At 37.5% G+C, this 19,337-nt stretch overlaps 1 protein-coding gene across 3 annotated transcripts; it reads right to left on the reverse strand.

Moving 5' to 3' along the window:
- Positions 1-336: 336 nt before the first annotated feature.
- Positions 337-18,316, reverse strand: LOC106073229 (serpin B6-like). Of its 3 annotated transcripts, none has more exons than XM_056005455.1 (8): positions 18,294-18,316; positions 13,622-13,783; positions 12,129-12,258; positions 10,904-11,120; positions 9,053-9,183; positions 4,862-5,009; positions 2,749-2,937; positions 337-603 (listed from the first exon to the last, which is right to left on the reverse strand). In XM_056005455.1, exons 2-8 carry the CDS (start codon positions 13,777-13,779, stop codon positions 404-406), a joined length of 1,173 nt encoding a protein of 390 aa, XP_055861430.1. In that variant the 5' UTR covers positions 13,780-13,783; positions 18,294-18,316; the 3' UTR covers positions 337-403. The 3 variants fall into 3 exon arrangements, with proteins under 3 accessions (XP_055861430.1, XP_055861428.1, XP_055861429.1); XM_056005453.1 differs by lacking the exon at positions 18,294-18,316 and adding an exon at positions 15,173-15,220; XM_056005454.1 differs by lacking the exon at positions 18,294-18,316 and adding an exon at positions 15,011-15,128.
- Positions 18,317-19,337: the final 1,021 nt, after the last annotated feature.

Consider the following 19,337-nt stretch of genomic DNA (forward strand, 5'->3'; position numbering starts at 1 on the left):
GGGGACAAAACCAAGCATATTTAACCATATCTGTGAATACTGAAGGATTTATTTCCTTTGTCGGTATCAAACAAAATAATTAATAACCAGTAATGAATTGACTTATTGTTTTTTTTGTTGTTTTTTAAATTGATTCATGTCTTGTCTACGCCCATGAATAATTGTGTCAAGTTTCAAGTTTGATCCGTGAATGATTTTGTGAGAAATCACGTGTTCAAACTTTTTACCAGACAGACAGTCAGACGGTCAAACTGACAGAGTGAGTTGATATGAACTTTGTAAACAGGAACTAAAGCAATTTTTTTTTTGGAAAAAATAAAGTATTTTATAGTGAGCTTTACATGTTAAAGAGAATTTTTTGTTTTCTTAGATTTATCCATTACAAACGATTCGCCTAAATATTTCAGCCTGAAAATTTCCCCTGGAAGAGTATCTGTCCAGTCTCTTTGTCCCTCAGAAAGTAAAGGAACGGATGGTCAGCGATGAAGGGAACTATAACAGGTATCGAAAAAAAGGACATCTCGCCAACAGTGACTGCTGCTGCGACTGTGCCAGATTCCTGGACGTCAATGACCGCCTGGTGAATGACCCTACTGATGTAGACTGTAATAACAATGTTTTTTAGTTAATTGAATTTGGATAGATTACGAAACCAATACGACATGCGTTTTTTTTTTATATTTGTACATTAAAAATTTCTTATGTTGAAAAATATCAAACTAGGGAGAGAGACAATAGGCAGGTTTAAACAGAAACAGAGAGAGGCATTTAGAGAGAGAGAGAAAGAGAGCAGGAGACAGAGAGAGAGAGAAAGAGACATTCAGAGAGAGAGACAGAGAGAGACAGAAAAACACATAGAGTATACTTTAGTGCTTTAGAGAAAAGATTGAAAACTCAATCTTTATTTCAGTTCTACTGTTTCCTCATTCCTATTTATTTTATCACTAGCTCAATGTATCCTTATCCTTATCATCATAACAACCCATTTTTTCCCTCAGCTTATCACACTTCAACCTCAGCTCAGCCCATTCTATCCTCAATCTCGGCCCATTCTATCCCTGTCTCATCCAATTCTATCCCTGTTTCGGCCCATTCTATCCCTGTCTCATCCAATTCTATCCCTGTTTCGGCCCATTCTATCCCTGTCTCATCCAATTCTATCCCTGTCTCATCCAATTCTATCCCTGTTTCGGCCCATTCTATCCCTGTCTCGGCCCATTCTATCCCTGTCTCGGCCCATTCTATCCCTGTCTCGACCCATTCTATCACTGTCTCGGCCCATTCTATCCCTGTCTCATCCAATTCTATCCCTGTCTCGGCCCATTCTATCCCTGTCTCGGCCCATTCTATCCCTGTCTCATCCAATTCTATTTCTGTCTTGGCCCATTCTATCCCTGTCTCGGCCCATTCTATCCCTGTCTCGGCCCATTCTATCCCTGTCTCATCCAATTCTATCCCTGTCTCGGCCCATTCTATCCCTGTCTCGGCCCATTCTATCCCTGTCTCATCCAATTCTATCCCTGTCTCGGCCCATTCTATCCCTGTCTCATCCAATTCTATCCCTGTCTCGGCCCATTCTATCCCTGTCTCATCCAATTCTATCCCTGTCTCATCCAATTCTATCCCTGTCTCATCCAATTCTATCCCTGTCTCATCCAATTCTATCCCTGTCTCGGCCCATTCTATCCCTACCTCATCCAATTCTATCCCTGTCTCGGCCCATTCTATCCCTGTCTCATCCAATTCTATCCCTGTCTCGGCCCATTCTATCCCTGTCTCATCCAATTCTATCCCTGTCTCGGCCCATTCTATCCCTGTCTCATCCAATTCTATCCCTGTCTCGGCCCATTCTATCCCTGTCTCATCCAATTCTATCCCTGTTTCATCCAATTCTATCCCTGTCTCATCCAATTCTATCCCTGTCTCATCCAATTCTATCCCTGTCTCGGCCCATTCTATCCCTGTCTCGGCCCATTCTATCCCTGTCTCATCCAATTCTATCCCTGTCTCATCCAATTCTATCCCTGTCTCATCCGATTCTATCCCTGTCTCATCCAATTCTATCCCTGTCTCGGCCCATTCTATCCCTGTCTCATTCAATTCTATCACTGTCTCGGCCCATTCTATCCCTGTCTCATCCAATTCTATCCCTGTCTCATCCAATTCTATCCCTGTCTCATCCAATTCTATCCCTGTCTCGGCCCATTCTATCCCTGTCTCATCCAATTCTATCCCTGTCTCGGCCCATTCTATCCCTGTCTCATCCAATTCTATCCCTGTCTCATCCAATTCTATCCCTGTCTCATCCAATTCTATCCCTGTCTCGGCCCATTCTATCCCTGTCTCATCCAATTCTATCCCTGTCTCGGCCCATTCTATCCCTGTCTCATCCAATTCTATCCCTGTCTCATCCAATTCTATCCCTGTCTCATCCAATTCTATCCCTGTCTCGGCCCATTATATCCCTGTCTCATCCAATTCTATCCCTGTCTCGGCCCATTCTATCCCTGTCTCATCCAATTCTATCCCTGTCTCATCCAATTCTATCCCTGTCTCATCCAATTCTATCCCTGTCTCGGCCCATTCTATCCCTGTCTCATCCAATTCTATCCCTGTCTCGGCCCATTCTATCCCTGTCTCATTCAATTCTATCTCTGTCTCATCTTTTCTTTTTCGTCCTTGTGTCATCCTGTTCCTAGATTTATTAAAACTTTATGTTAGAAAATAAAATACACATTATATAATTACCTCCTTGTGATATTCCGCTCAAGTCTGCCTGTACTTCTGATAAAGCTTTCACCATTCCCATATCAAACAAAACATCTTCAAGATCCAATTTGGTTTCAACTCTGAACTTTGGAATGGTCATCTCAACAGTATTAAATTGTAGGCCAGTGAAAAGCTCATCGACCTTGCCAGGTTGTTGGAGAAGATTCTCTACATGAAACAGGTGTGGGACAAAATACATTTATTGAAACTTTTACTGAATATTTTGTCATTTAGGTCATGTTAAATAGCCTCGTCCGTATAGTGCAGTGGTTCCCAAACATTTTTGACTCGTAGACCCCATGCCATGTTTTCCAGTATTCGGTCGACCCTCTGGTTAGCTAATATTACTGGATAGCAATTTTACTGATTTATGAATGTGTTTTTCTTTAATGATTTCTAACGTAATAAGGTGAAGACTGAAAAAAATATTAACAACCACATGCATAGGCGTAGCTGGTGGGGGGGGTGGTGGGGGTGATGATGTGCTGAATCCCCCCCTCCCCCCCCGAAAAATTTTTGGCTACACCTATGATCACATCTTAGTTAAAACCTCATTGAATTTACGAAACAATTCTGTTAAATAAGCAGTGTCCGATCTCCTATCGATTATATATAGAAATAAAACATTCGCAAATAATTACATAACAAGTTTTCAATATCACAACTCATTTCATCAATAGGCCTTTGAAATGGTTTGTGGCTAAGAGAAATTCTTTAATAATGTCAGATGTAGGTTTGAGTATGAAATCATTTTTAAAACTTCTTCTTTGGATGGCAAATCATGTATTCGCCTAGTGCGTGATGTTTTCCGAATTTCGCTGTAAGTCAAAGATATTTACAGACACTTGCAAACCATCATCTTCTCTTTCTGATGTTAAAGTCAAGATTTTGTCGGCTGTGTGACTTTTCTCAACATTGTCATTGATTGTTAAAGTTTTTTTTTCAAATCTTCATTCTTTTTATCAAAGTGGCGCCGTCTCAGAAGATCCTCCAACTTAGATGGTTTCAAAGTGTCAATAATTAACATTTTGTTGTATATAAAAGCAAACAGACAATATAAATTTGACAAGTAAACTAGTCAAAAATGAGCACCAATGTCTAATTTTTAGATTCGGTTATGTTTAATATTAGTTCCCTATAATTTAAGCTATTTAAATGAGGTATTAAAATAATGTTTTACTCAGACAATAGAATTAATATTTCAGTATTTAAGGTATCAATAATCATATAAGTATAATATAATTATAAATTCCATTATTTTATGATTGTTACAGAAATCACGACCTTAGACTCTACTATTGTAGACCCTCAATTACATCTTATAGATCCTAATTACTTTTTGCACTTTCGTAGACCTCTTGGAAGTTATCTTATCTTATACAATACAGACGTTACTTCAAAAAAGAAGACGATTACGTTCTACAGTCTTGCATGTTAAACAATATTCTGACTGGCTGAATCAGGCAACCCATTCCATGGTCTAATAACGCTTGGGAAGAAGTGTATTCTATATAGACCACTTTGGGATTCACATATATAGCGGAACAGTTATCACATAAATAATGTCAGAATAGCAGTACAGACTCGCTAGGTCCGTTAATTTATTCCCTGGTTTTCTATAGTTGATTATGTCCGGAACAGCCCCTTTTCTTTTTAGCGGCCCCCGAAAGTTTTGAGTTTCTGTCCGTCCCGTTTAGATCTCGTAAGCTAGAAAAGATAGTGAAAATCCGACATCATAATATTATAGAGCCCATTCAAAGTTCTGACGCAACGGCTACATTTTTTTTTCTGTTCTGAAAGCGAAACATTTTCTTGAGGCTTTGAATAAGGGATTGACCCTTGAAAAAAATATTATATCAATTAGTTACTTATTATAAGACATCAGTTAGGCCAGGTTCACATCTAACTTCACATTCACTTTCATCTATCCCTTGGTCTGCTGGACCGTTTGGGCACCACACAGGAACTGTCAACATTCTTTCTCCATTCTTCTTTTTCATTTGCCTGTCTCTCTCTCTCTCTCTCTCTCTTGCCTAACATAAACCAAGTCTTCGCTTATCACTAATACATAAATCCAACAGCAGTGACTTACCTAGGTCAGTGATGCCATCACAGGCACGTGGTAGCGCAATGTACAAGGCAAATCGTCTGCCTCTAAATGGAATCTCGGCTACGTCGACGTTATTGACGTCATCTTTCTTCATGAATGTTCTCCTTTCAGACCCATGCATCATGTCCAGCTGGAGAGATATTATAGGTCGAAATGATATATATATATATATTTTACATTAGTTAATTAAATAACACTTTACTTTATTTGTTGTTAATTGTTTTGGGGTGCGTTCGAGGTACTTTAATAACAGTATCTTTGTGCTACTCGTATGTCTTAAACAAATGTGGTTTCTCTGGCTGAAAGGCGTAAACCACTTGGCTAGCTATCAAGGGGAGTTGAGTTTTAAAGCCAACTCAAGCTAAGTTGCTTTTGTTATCCTCTACTATCTCTGTCTCTCGCTGTCTCTCTCTCTCTTCCTCTCTCTTCCTCTCTCTGTCTCTCTCTGTCTCTCTCTGTCTCTCGCTGTCTCTCTCTCTCTGTCTCTCTCTGTCTCTCTCTGTCTCTCTCTGTCTTCTTCTATCTCTCTGTCTCTCTCTGTCTCTCTCTGTCTCTCTCTGTCTTCTTCTATCTCTCTGTCTCTCTCTGTCTCTCTCTGACTCTCTCTGTCTTCTTCTATCCCTCTGTCTCTCTCTGTCTCTCTCTGTCTCTCTCTATCTCTCTGTCTTCCTCTATCTCTCTGTCCCTGTCTCTCTCTGTCTCTCTCTGTCTCTCTCTGTCTTCTTCTATCTCTCTTCCTCTCTCTGTCTCTCTCTGTCTCTCTCTCTCTGTCTCTCTCTATCTCTCTCTCTCTGTATTTCTCTCTCTCTGTCTCTCTCTGTCTTCCTCTCTCTGTCTCTCTCTGTCTTCTTCTTTTTCTCTGCCTCTCTCTCTCTCTCTCTGTCTCTCTCTCTGTCTGTCTCTCTCTGTCTCTGTTTGTCTTTCTCTTTGTCTTGTCGCCACTTCCAATGTATTTATTAATGTTTTATACACAACCGAATCCTCAAACCTGTTACCCCTATCAGAAACCACGTTGTTGTCTGGCTACGAGATACACGCTTCGAACTAACGTCACGACGGTTACGAGTTCAAACCCTGCAGGAAAATGATTGGTCTATGTCAGTCTAGGTCAGTCTATGTCAGTCGAGGACGTTAAGTTTTTTTTTTTTCTAGAAGAAACGTCCGAAATATATAAGACAAATCAAACAATAAGCTCTCTGCCGGTACTAAATATTGGTCCACGAGGCAGCTAGTGTAGCCTTCAAAAGAAAACGAATGACTTGTTCTTATTCGCTTTCTTTTTAGGGTGGGTATGTAATAAAGTTTGGATATGTTTTGAATACAATGTGATAAAGTCTGGTAAACATGGGGGTCTTTGTTTTGTCTAGACTAGGCACTAATCGATATGGGTAACGCGGTGGCTGAGGGGTTAGCTGCTTTGCTTCCTTCTTCTTCTTCTAGCCAGCTTCTTGCTGCTGAGCTTTAAGCTCTTTTGCAGACTGTGCCAAGTGCTTGGCTTACGAAGCGGGGGTCCCATGTTCGAATCCTTGTGAAGACAGTGATTTTTTTATTTTGGGATCCATAGGGCGCCACCATGCTATAAAGTGTACCTGACAATTGTTGGTGAAAAGTAAAGGCTGTTGGTCGTTGTGTATGACACTCTGCTCTTTAACAGCCACATAAACGGATGACCATTACATATACCCTATAGATCAGTGAGTGATAAGGTATTTGGCTTACGAGCTGGTGTGGCCCGGGTTCGAATCCTTGTGAAGACAGTGTCTTTTTATTTCGGGATCCTTAGAGCGTCAGCTATACTTCACAAAAGTTGGGGAAAGTAAAGGTGGTTGGTCGTTGTGAATGACACCCTGCTCTTTAACGTCGGCCAAACTAACTGATGACCATTACATCATCTGCCCTACAAGGACTAAAAGGGGAACTTTATTTTTTTTTAAACTGACTATATCACTAGGGTCTGCGATAACTTTCATCCCAGATGTTGACACTCTCAGGAGGGCATGGAAACTGTGGGACACATCCTGAACCGTTGCATGGTAATAACATACAACATATATAGTTTTAAGAGAGTAGCACACTTGTAGAACGAATCAATTTATCGCGAGATCGAAGGCATAATTGTGGTTGTTATTTAGGTATGAAATAGTTATATCCCTTTGTTTATATATTCATAGGGAATGAATATGGACAGTATGTACGTGATGTGAGAAAAAAGTTTTGACTTTGTTGTCTGACAGAAGCAGTTTTGTGAGTGGTGGTAGTTATGTTGTTGGCTGAAAGTGGTGTTAGTTATGTTGTTATCTGAAAGTGGTGTTAGTTTTGTTGTTTTCTGAAAGTGGTGGTAGTTATGTTGTTTTCTGAAAGTGGTGTTAGTTATGTTGTTGGCTGAAAGTGGTGTTAGTTATGTTGTTATCTGAAAGTGGTGTTAGTTTTGTTGTTTTCTGAAAGTGGTGGTAGTTATGTTGTTTTCTGAAAGTGGTGTTAGTTATGTTGTTTTCTGAAAGTGGTGGTAGTTATGTTGTTTTCTGAAAGTGGTGTTAGTTATGTTGTTTTCTGAAAGTGGTGGTAGTTATGTTGTTTTCTGAAAGTGGTGTTAGTTATGTTGTTGGCTGAAAGTGGTGTTAGTTATGTTGTTATCTGAAAGTGGTGTTAGTTATGTTGTTTTCTGAAAGTGGTGGTAGTTATGTTGTTGGCTGAAAGTGGTGTTAGTTATGTTGTTATCTGAAAGTGGTGTTAGTTTTGTTGTTTTCTGAAAGTGGTGGTTTTGTGAGTGGTGGTAGTTATGTTGTTGGCTGAAAGTGGTGTTAGTTATGTTGTTATCTGAAAGTGGTGTTAGTTTTGTTGTTTTCTGAAAGTGGTGGTAGTTATGTTGTTTTCTGAAAGTGGTGTTAGTTATGTTGTTGGCTGAAAGTGGTGTTAGTTATGTTGTTATCTGAAAGTGGTGTTAGTTTTGTTGTTTTCTGAAAGTGGTGGTAGTTATGTTGTTTTCTGAAAGTGGTGTTAGTTATGTTGTTTTCTGAAAGTGGTGGTAGTTATGTTGTTTTCTGAAAGTGGTGTTAGTTATGTTGTTTTCTGAAAGTGGTGGTAGTTATGTTGTTTTCTGAAAGTGGTGTTAGTTATGTTGTTTTCTGAAAGTGGTGTTAGTTATGTTGTTTTCTGAAAGTGGAGGTAGTTATGTTGTTTTCTGGGAGTGATTGGAGTTATGTTGTTTTCTGAAAGTGGTGGTAGTTATGTTGTTTTCTGAAAGTGGTGGTAGTTATGTTGTTATCTGAAAGTGGTGGTAGTTATGTTTTTATCAGAAAGTGGTGGTAGTTATGTTGTTTTCTGAAAGTGGTGGTATGTTGCTTTCTGAAAGTGGTAGTTATGTTGTTTTCTCAAAGTGGTTGTATGTTGTTTTCTGAAAGTGGTGGTAGTTATGTTGTTTTCTGAAAGTGGTGGTATGTTGCTTTCTGAAAGTGGTAGTTATGTTGTTTTCTGAAAGTGGTGGTATGTTGTTTTCTGAAAGTGGTGGTAGTTATGTTGTTTTCTAGGAGTGATTGTAGTTATGTTGTTTTCTGAAAGTGGTGGTATGTTGCTTTGTGAAAGTGGTGGTAGTTATGTTGTTTTCTGAAAGTGGTGGTAGTTATGTTGTTTTCTAGGAGTGATTGTAGTTATGTTGTTTTCTGAAAGTGGTGGTATGTTGCTTTCTGAAAGTGGTGGTATGTTGTTTTCTGAAAGTGGTGGTATGTTGCTTTCTGAAAGTGGTTGTATGTTGTTTTCTAAAAGTGGTGGTATTTATGTTGTTTTCTGGGAGTGATTGGAGTTTTTTTTTCTGGGAGTGGTTGGAGATATGTTGTTTTCTGGGAGTGGTTGAATATATGCTGTTTTCTGGGAGTGGAAAAATACCTGTATTTTTTTTTTTTTGCAATATTGGATTTTTTCCTATTAAACTTTTTATTTGCTTTTGTGGTTTATCTGGTGTTTATTCTTACGCCACTGAGTATATTATCGATCTCAAGTGATTGAAGTCATAGTATTTTTAAGTACCCCTTTTGTGTCAAGTAAAATTCGCTACAACAGGGAAACACTATGAAACTCTAATAGATTCCTAGACCGTGTTAATGAGAAATAAATTTCTGTCCTCAGTCTTAGTTCATGAAGACTTACAAAATGGTAATAGTGCGGATGAGCCGTTACCTGTTTTACAGTGCCACCCAGAAGCTTAAAATCTTGCTTTCTTGTTTGTGATTTGGCAAAAGGCGAGGCCCAGGTGCCATTAAAAAAGAGTGTGTTGACGAGCAGCATCACTGTTAAGTCGTCTATGCTTCCTGGTATAGAAGACAACATATAAACTATCAATGCAATTTTTAAAATTAATATCAGCTCTAAATATTTTGATATTAAAACTTGGTGCTAAAAAATTGTTGTTGGTTTTTGGATACGATGTAAAAATTATTAATAGTGATTAAAAAATATTTAAAATAAGGCTGTATCATTCTAAAAAATAGAAATATGAGTTTAATCTTCAATGTAAGTAAAAAATTGGATCTTTGAGATGAAATTCCTTTATTGAAAAGAACAAAAACATATGTACATTGTATGTGAAATGTTTTGTACGGAAGTGCGTTCTGAAATTGTGTAATTATGGGAATTTTTTTTGTTAAAAGTTAAAAATAAGATCGGGGAAAAGAAATATCTCATTTCCAAATATAAGAATGTATTAGATAAGATAAGAATGTAAGATAAGATGAGATAAGATAAGAATGTAACAAAATTCTCTTATGAAATAAATACTTTTCCTTCTAAACATTTGTATCAAAGTTATTGAGCAGGTCTATGAATAGTATCCCCGTATGAACACTGTCGGTTACAGATTAGTAAAATGAATAACTTTCCATTTGCTCGATCTTTGGCCACTTTTCGCTTTCGGACCCATGACCGTACACGGTACGACCCAATCGTAGTAATGGACACTACCGTTGTGGGACCTTCAGACTTGGCTAGGGGTGAAGATCTCCTGACAACGGCTGGGCGTGACAAAGTCCTTTTTAATAATCTAACGCAGCGGTTATCAACCTTTTAAGCTCGGCGACCCCTTTTTTACAATATACCAATCTGCCGCGACCCCCCCTCCCCAGAGACACACACAGCAATAGATGAATAGACAATAACAATCCTTATTTTTGATGGTCTTAGTCGACCCCTGGCAAATCGTCAATCGATTCCCAAAGGGGTCGCGACCCACAGGTTGAGAACCCCTGATGTAACGGGATAATGTCACCTATGGCGCCGACTCTCTACTGGACTTTATCGAAGGAGATTCCGGTAAATACTTTTTTGTATACCACATCAGCCACTGTCCATTAAGAATCGTTTTGAGAATATTAAAAACGGAAGCTTGGAATCTTTTCTATTACAAACCTGTACAGTTGAGTCAGTTCTAAGGCACCTGAACGGGGGTTCCTTGTTTTATTCCTAATCGGCCTAACCATCTCCTCTAACGACCGTTTCCATCCGATTAATTTAACCACTTCTTTCCTAATTGACGATACCATCGTTGATTTGACCTCATTAAATTAATTTAATGTTTAATCTTATAAACTTTATTTTGTGTTAGATCAAAAGAACATGCATTCCCCTTTTAATGCATTCATTCCCCTTTTAATTCTATTCAAAAAAAAAAAAAAAACAACAACAAAGAACAAAGCTATTCAAGCTTAATCATAACAGGGGAGTGAAATAGTAAATAAGCAAAATGAAAAATTACGTCGAAACGTGGAAAAATAATTACGGAAAGAAAGAGTTAAAAAGCGATGCCCGGAGTCCAAGAGTACCAATGACATATTTCATCGCGTTCAACAATAGTACACACGAATTAAAACAAGATGCATTTTCATGTCTCCCAAATGTGCAACAGGCAAAATGCCCTTTGGAAGTGTTTCCCAGACTTTGTCCTTACTAGTTAATAATTCCAGTAGTGCAAGGAACACTTGTGCAGGTCTCGAGGAACACTTAGCTTCTGAGGAACACAGTTCGGGAATGAGTTACCTGGTTCTAGTAAATCCTTTATCACGTGTTCCGTTTTGTTCTCAATGTAATCGTTGATTGGTTCTTCTGGTCCTCCGTTGGCGTCCAGGTCAATGTTGTCTGCTTTAGCCAAATATTTATCAGAAGTCTCCTGAATGAACTCTGGCACTATGGGATAGCTAGGATTGATGAAGATGGCGTTTCCGGTCAGAAGTTGAACGTTGGATTGTGAATTCAACTGTTTCGGAAATAAAACAACATTGATTGTGAAAGTACTGGTACTATTAAATCAATTTAGCAATTATCCCTCTCTCTATATACAATTCTCTTCAGTCTGGACACCACCAAGATGTCATGGAAAGATCACTCTTTTATTTCTGCAAGTCGTTCTAGAGTTACCCACGTAACTTTTTGAAGCAAAAAAAAAAAGGGGGGGGGGGGAGAGAAGAAGCAATCCTCTCTGTATTCACCCGTCACCAATTAGCAGGGCCATATTTAACCATTGTGGGGACAGTGCGAAACGGATTTTGCGGCGCCAAGTTTGGGTAGGGATACGGATAATAAGTGAAAATTAACAGTTTGTATTAGAAAATAAATTCATCTGTGCATGTTATTCATTCTTTACTACGTATAGAATTACTTTAGAGCCTTGCGTGTAGCAAAGTCATACAGTATATCATAATTATTCTGTTTCCTACAAAGATCACACTCAATAGCAAGAATAGCCAAATGTTTCAATCTATCTACGAGAATTATTGACTTCAAGTATAATTTGTCATTACTTTGAGGCGTGAGAAGCTTCTTTCACCAGATTCCACAATTACGAATATTGCATAATGCCGTTTTTTTTTCGCGCGTAGGATTGGCGTTTTTCAGATTGAATGACACGACACCCTAAAAAGACAATATTTGTCTATATATTTCAGGAAATTTGTATGAGTTTTCAAGAGATTTTAATAATTTCCGGAGATTTCCAGGACTTTTTGATATATTTAGCGACTTTCGGAGATTTCCAGGTGCTTCTGGTAAATCAGGAGGCCGTTGGAAATCTGTTATAAGATATAAAATGGTTTAATTTAATAATTTACACCTAGAGTTAGAGTGGGTCCTATTAAAGTTCGTGGCCCACTGAGGTCGCATAGGTAGCAGTGGCCTAAGGCCGCCCCTGCAAAATAGCGGCGTATGCTACGCCATGGGTCGACTAGTTCTAATTATTAATATATAAAAAAAAAATCAGTATATTAACCTGTTGAATTGTCTCCCTGTAAATCGAATGAACGGAGTCACCAAGGGAAGTAATACCGAGCACGTCCTTCATCTCAGTCGCAGTGTCTCCCCTTGCCCCAAGTGACGTCATTGTCAAAAGTGAGTGAATGCTACAAGGTGAAAAAACCGATAAGGTCGTGAGCAATAACTATCATACAAATGAAATGCTTATCCTCGTGCACGGCGAACTTATCATACAAACAAACATGGTGGAAATTTAAATTTTAATTGAGTAGAGATTCATTCATATCATTTTGTACAAGGTGAAATTGAATACATCAAATGGGAGACATATACTTACAATGTGCTGCTGTTAACAGTATATATGCTTTTGATTAGGGTTTCTAGACAAATGTTTGAAAGAGGACATGTTCTCTTTTTAGGGTCGTGTCCTCCATACGCAAGACAGAGATTAAAGTGTCAAAATGTTTGACTATGTTAGACAATGTATCCTCTGTTTGGGAACCACTAAACTCAAGAAAACAAAGAAACTAAAACAGACGCTAAACCCTAACCCTAATGAATATTCACATTTTACACCATTAATAAAATCACTCATTTTAAACACACTTCAATACAGAAGACAAAAAGAAGTATTGAAGCAATACTACATAAAACACTGAACCATAATTTACAAATAGAAAAACAAAACCTAATGAAATACACAGATAGACACACAGATCAATTCATGTTACTTATTCCATATACTAGGACTAATTCATCCAAGTGGTTCGTCTTCAGAAGTGTCGTTGGAATGGGCCGTCTATACAGTCAGGAAAACCAACGACCGAGCAGAGTTTACGCCACTGATGAAAACTCATGACTAGATTGACACATGAAATACGAAATCATCTTATCTTTTGAAGTGACGTCTGTAATTAATAAGATGAGATAAGATACTTATAGAAATCATTATTTTAAAGCATTTTATTATATCTCTTCTCCTTCGCTGGAGCGCACCAGTGCACTGTTAACCCTTAAAGTGCTGAGCAGTTTTAGAATGAGTGCATACAAAATTAAATTACAATTCTGGCTAAACTACCACACGCGTTTTAGGGGTTAAAGACCAGTGATGAACAGATGGTCGAGGCAAAATGTCTGACTGTTGATTCCGGCTAAGCAGATGGAGAAGGAGCAGTAGAGATAGGTTAGAACTGCCTTAGTTGTACAAGGGATCATTCCCAGTGTGGTGAGCATGTGAGAAGCTAGAGAACGGCACCTCTGTTAGTGGCATGATAATTAACCCTGTAGGACTATTAAGACATAGGCTTCAACTATGAACCTTGTACGTTTGTGGAAGGCAATAGCGGAGACTTTGAACCCTGCAGACCAGAACAAAATCAACTCAAAGTTTTTACCTTTTATAAACCCAGATTTATTAATTTTGCAGGTTTATGAATAAAATCATTTCCAAAGTACTGACTGTAATATAATTGTGTCATACGTGACTAAAACGTGAAATGTTCCTATTACCTGTAAGGTGAGTAGACGACATTAGACCTGTCCAGAGCAACTTTCTGGTAAAGTCTTTGAGAGAAATCTGACGAGGCCGAAGACAAAGCCAACTGTTGTTGTTGATCAGCACTGACCAGTTGACCAAAAACAACCAAGGTTATGGATAGAAGGATCATTGTGCTGTTTTCAAAAAATGCAGACAGAAAATTAAAAAAAAAACAATTAGAAACACTTTAAATACATACAATAAACAACTCAATATACATAAATGGGGTTTGGTGGCTTTTCAACCGATAGGACTGGGGTTTGAATGTCGAAGAAGACCAGAAGTTTTAATTTGGGATTTATAGCATCCCTCTGAGTTCACCCAATTCTATTGGTTATTAAGATGGGTAAAGTAAAAACGGTAGTTCGTTGAGCTGGCCACATAATACCTGCGTTAAATGTCGACCAAAGAAAGAGATGACCCTTATATCATCTGCCTTATTGATCACAAGTCTGGGAGGGGTTAGTTCTATTACTACATATATTTAAATATAATACGATGTTGTTTTTTTTTTTCACACTGAGAGTTAATCAGAGTAATCTGCTCTTGAATTCCATTATAATTTCTAAAATTTCTTTTTTGTTTTCCTTAAAGAAATACTATTTATTCGAGAAAGAACAAGAAGAAAAAGCGATTCTGTGCAATGTGGTGGTAGAATAATGGAACCTCAAGAAAAACTTCGGAATATGAAATGAGGAAGATCCAGAAATCTATCAGAGTTAAACAGGGTTTCACTGTTGTATGTATTTTTACTTCGCACAATAGGGGTACTTATAAATACTATGACTTCGATCACTGGAGATCGATAATATACTAATAAGATATAATATACATATATATATATATATATATATATATATATATATATATATATATATTGGCGAAAGAATAAACACCAGATAAACCACTAAAGCAGAATACAAATTTAATAACTATTGCAAATAAAGAAAATAAATAAATGTATTTTTCCATTCCCAGAAAACAGCATAACTCCAAACACTCCTAGAAAACAACATGGCATCAGCAACTCACATAAAAAAACAACAACATAACCCCAAGCACTCCTAGAAAAAAAAACAACTAAATTTGATTCTCTAGTGCTGAAAAGTGCACAAAAAATATTATCTCATATATTAAAAGTACTTTGCTTATCAATGCTTTCGTATTTCGCGCACAAAGCCCTCAGCTCTCCTGGATGACAAAAAGTGGTCATCATGGAACCACGATAGACGAACTATATATATTTAATGTATCGGATAGACACAAAAAAATTAATTCATAGTTCTTAACCCCCCCCCCCCCCCCATTTATAATACAATACAAATTCAATTTCAATATCGGATATTAAAACAGAAACAAACCAGAGTATGTACATGTTCAATGCCTATTGATCGAATCTAAAGCTTTTAAAGATAAACATTCTTCCACGTACAAAACATTAGCTAATATGTTCACAAATAAAACATAAACTATTTCTTCTCTATTAGTAGAAAAAGAAAAAAAAACAACAACACTAGATCTACCATTGAAGACTGACCAACCACAGTGTACTATAAATCATGTACAAACCAAAGCATCATCTTGCTAGTTATATACGAACAGCTAAAGACTTAATTGTAAGAGATTTTTTTTAACTGTCATAATTGTTTAGTTATTACCATGATCTATATTATATTATAATTATTAATCGTCAGAAGTATTAGTTAAATTTATCTCTGTTTATTTCATCCGTAATAAAAGAAACAATAATAACGCATAATTAAGTCTACCCAGATAATTTGCGAACAATTTGAGCTTGTCAGATGCGCAGTCAGCAAAATTCACAAGAGGCGAAAGTAAATATCAGGCCGCAGCAGCTGGCACAAACAAAAGCAGTTCCTCTGTTGTTGTTGCCTAGGCCTACAAATAACAACGCTTGCTGTTGATAGAATGTTGCGCCTCTTACAGTAACTCACATAATATCTTATCTTATCTTATATAATACAGACGTTACTTCAAAAAAGAAGATGATTACGTCCTACGCGTCATGCATTTAGTCCTGCATATGAACCAATGACTTAAATTCTGCTAAGTCACTGGTTTTCCTGGCTAGCTCAGGCAACCCATTCCATGCTTTAATAGCACTAGGGAAGAAAGAGCATTTGTACAAATTTGTCCTAGCATATGGGACGAGGAGTGTGCCTTTATCTTTGTGTCTTTCAGAGTATTTTATTAAATTTTGTTTTTGTATTTGAAGATTATGGTTCAGTGTTTTATGTATAGTTGCTACTTTATTTCAAAGTCTTCTGTCCTGAAGGCTTTCTAAATTTAGTGATTTTACTAAAGGTGTTACTCTGGTTAAGTGTGAATATTCGTTTGTTATGAATCTCACTGCTCTATTTTGTGTCTGTTCCAGTTTCTTAATGTTATCTTGAGTTGAGGGGTCCCAAACGGAGGATGCATATTCTATTATTGGCCTAACCAAGGTTAAGTAACATTTTAGTTTTATGTTCTTATTTGATTTATAGAAATTTCTTTTAATAAATCCTAATGCTTTGTTCGATTTTTTTATTGTAGATTACCCCCACTTTTAGGTACATTGAAAATAGTAGAAAGAGTTATGCTCATTCAAAGGGGGACACTATGCTGCAAGCGAAGATGGCTGATTAAAGAAGCGACTTATTTGTTTATATAATGAAAGTGTTTGTCAGTTCGTATATATTAACACTTGTAATGATAACTTTAGCAGTGGCGTCGCTAGGGTCTTATGACACGGCGCGGACATAGCCAATGGTGTCACTGTTACGATGGTTGCGCACCATGGTGTGATCGTGGAACGGTGTGAATGCGTGCTGAAAACAGACGCAAGAGAAGAAAGGGAAGTCTAAATGAATGAAATAAAGAAACACAGTTAACTACCTTTTCTGAAAACAGCATTAAAATATCTATACAAGTACGAATTCAAAGGCGTGTGGTGATTTAATAATAATACTCTTTAGTTCATAGGCGTCACCTACAACTAAACAAAAAGGAAAATAAACTAACATGGAAAAAAAAAATTAAAAGACTATTTCTCCTCTAAAATTCTTGGCATTTACAAATGATAAACTATATGGTGACCGGTCATTTCATCCCCGGTCACTTTATCCCCGGTCACTTCATTGCCAATTAATTTTTTTTTTCTTAGTCGTTGTGTAATTGTGTTGTTAAGACTTTGTCTTTAAGCCCTCTTTTCATCTAATATAAATATGTTTATTTAGAATATTTTTTTGATATTTGATTATAGTTATTATAGTGTTTATAGTGTTGCCCCTATTCTCTTCATACGAACGAATAAATGTAAATAACTTGATATATTGTAAAGCGGGGTTAACTTACTTAGATTTAGGTCCTACCATGCCGTTCGGCGCATTGGACAGAAAGCTGTTTCCATAGAGATCTGTCATTGGCAATGTCTGAAGCCTCCTCCCACCTGGGTGTCCACTGTTCTGAGGTCCTCCATGTAGGTGTGTCGCCAAGTAATACGAGGACGTCCCTGTTCGCGCTTTCCTCGTATTGGCCTCCATGTAATCGCAACTCTTGGTGTGCGTAATTCATTTTGTCGTAGGACATGTTCCGCAAACCTCATGCGACGCTCTGTCACAACCTCACTAAGCGTTCGACTCCCAGCTCGGCATAGGATTGCCTTGTTTGAGACCCCGATCTGTGGAACTGACTCCCAAAATCCGTCTCAGCCATTTTTGTTGAGCCACATTTAGTCTTTTCTCAATTTTGACAGATGACTTCCATGTCTCACATGCATATGTTTCAGCTGGAATGACGATTGTGTTGCGGGGTTCATACTTAGTTTTATTGTTTCTTATTTGATGTAGGAATGTCAATATTATCCTGCGCATAATGCGTGATGTAATGATCAAAGGCCAGGAAGTGGTCACAGTGTGGTGTAAGTAGTGGGAATCTTTTGAGAGATGACAACGATTAGAATACTTATGATCATACCGCTGATAACATATCTCCTGACTGCCATCTTTCACTTTATTTAATTGTATTATCTTGAATCAGAGCGTGTCCTTTCAAACCCTGATAGAACGTTTTTTTTTCTTTTAATAAAGGCTGACTTCAAGTAATACGCATCACTGGCCAAACAAAGCTTATCTCTAGGGGAAGAACTCCGTCCTTAACACTAAATCTATCAATAATGTACACGTCATTTCCTTAATTCGATATCAAGTAAAATCATTATTTAGCAGTAATGAATGGACAAATGAAGTATTTGTTTATTGATTCATGTTTTGTTAGCTGCAATGAATACTTGTTTTAAGTGTCAGCACGATCGGAGAATGGCGAGGGGGGAAATAGCGTTAACAATTATTGAAGGGGACTAAACCCAGCACATTTAGCCATATCTTTAAATACTAAAGGATCAATTTCCCTTGTTGGTATCAAACAAAATAATTAATTGCCAATAATAAATTGACTAAATGTTTTTGTAATACATGTCTATGCCAATGAATAATTGTGCAAAGTTTCAACTTGAACTGAGAATGGTCGTTGGAGAACTAACGTGAACAAACGTTTTACAAGACAGACAGGCAGACGGACGGACAGACGGACAGACTGAGTTGATATAAGCTTTGTAAAAATCAAATTCATACGAGCTCCTACCTCGCCCCCTAATGGTTTGTCCTAGGCAGCTTCTTTCCAAATTGTCTATCAGAAGTCAGCTACTGGAAATAACAAAAAAAACAACAACCTGACAAACAGCAAGCACCTAAACCTTTTGCAGCTCAACAGCTTAGGCTTACAGAACAAGGAAACAGCGTACAAACACATACTCAAAGAGCACAACATACACATAGCACTTCTACGAGAAACATATTGCTACCCCCCCACCCCCCAAAAAAATAATTAACATCACAGGCAACACTCAGTACAGATACCTCTTGTTAGTTTTGGTGTAGGGCAGTGGTTCCTAAACTTTTGATCTATGCGTACTCCTTCGCCCCTCTCCCCTCCCCTCCCCTCCCCAAAAAAAAGATTTATTTCAATAACAATTAAGTATTCAAATAGTGAGTTTATTTTTATGTTTGCTTCATGACACATCGAATGTTTCTTGAAAATATTGAAACAATAGTTTGTACATTGAAAAATGGGCGTGTCGACGGAAGTTGTATCATCCCTATCCATTTCCTTTGTAAAAATTTGCTTAAAATGTAAACTAGCGCAGTCTGTTAAAATAAATAATAAAAAGAATTTAAAACTAATGATATTTTACTCTAATTTATAAACTAAATGAGTATAAAAAAAAAAAAAAATCTGCATAGTTGGTGTATGCAAAGTGTGTCTGTTAGGCTGAACCTAGGGATTGATGTCATTATAACTTAAAAGAAAAACATAATTCTTGTTAAAATAAACACACAAATTCTGTAATTAAATTTTTTACTTAATACACTAACCTAGACATAAAATATATCAAATAATACACCTTTGCATCAAACGTCAGGAGTACTACTCTCGCATTTCCTATGGACTCGAAGATGGCTGTAAAGTCCAATCCTCGCTTTAAAAAGACGACCACATACGTGGCATGGGTGGGTTTGGTCAGTTGAGGATAGGCCTGCTTCTTCTCTCAGCTTTTTGTTGGTTCGGCGCTCTTTCGCCCTGGCCACTCTTCTTGCTTCAAATCTTGAGACTCCGAGACTCACAGCT

The sequence above is a fragment of the Biomphalaria glabrata genome, chromosome 12 (genome assembly GCF_947242115.1).
Source record: "Biomphalaria glabrata chromosome 12, xgBioGlab47.1, whole genome shotgun sequence".
Lineage (NCBI taxonomy): Eukaryota > Metazoa > Mollusca > Gastropoda > Planorbidae > Biomphalaria > Biomphalaria glabrata.

What these genes read in the sequence shown, in the direction of transcription:
- LOC106073229 (XM_056005453.1), bottom strand. Translation starts at nt 15,210, where the DNA reads ATGATTTATAGTACACTGTGGTTGGTCAGTCTTCAATG. An exon ending in TGGGTGGCACTGTAAAACAG is followed by an intron (nt 5,010 to 9,052) that starts GTAACGGCTCAT and finishes ATATCTCTCCAG; the next exon opens with CTGGACATGATGCATGGGTC. An exon ending in TGATGGCATCACTGACCTAG is followed by an intron (nt 2,938 to 4,861) that starts GTAAGTCACTGC and finishes TGTTTCATGTAG; the next exon opens with AGAATCTTCTCCAACAACCT.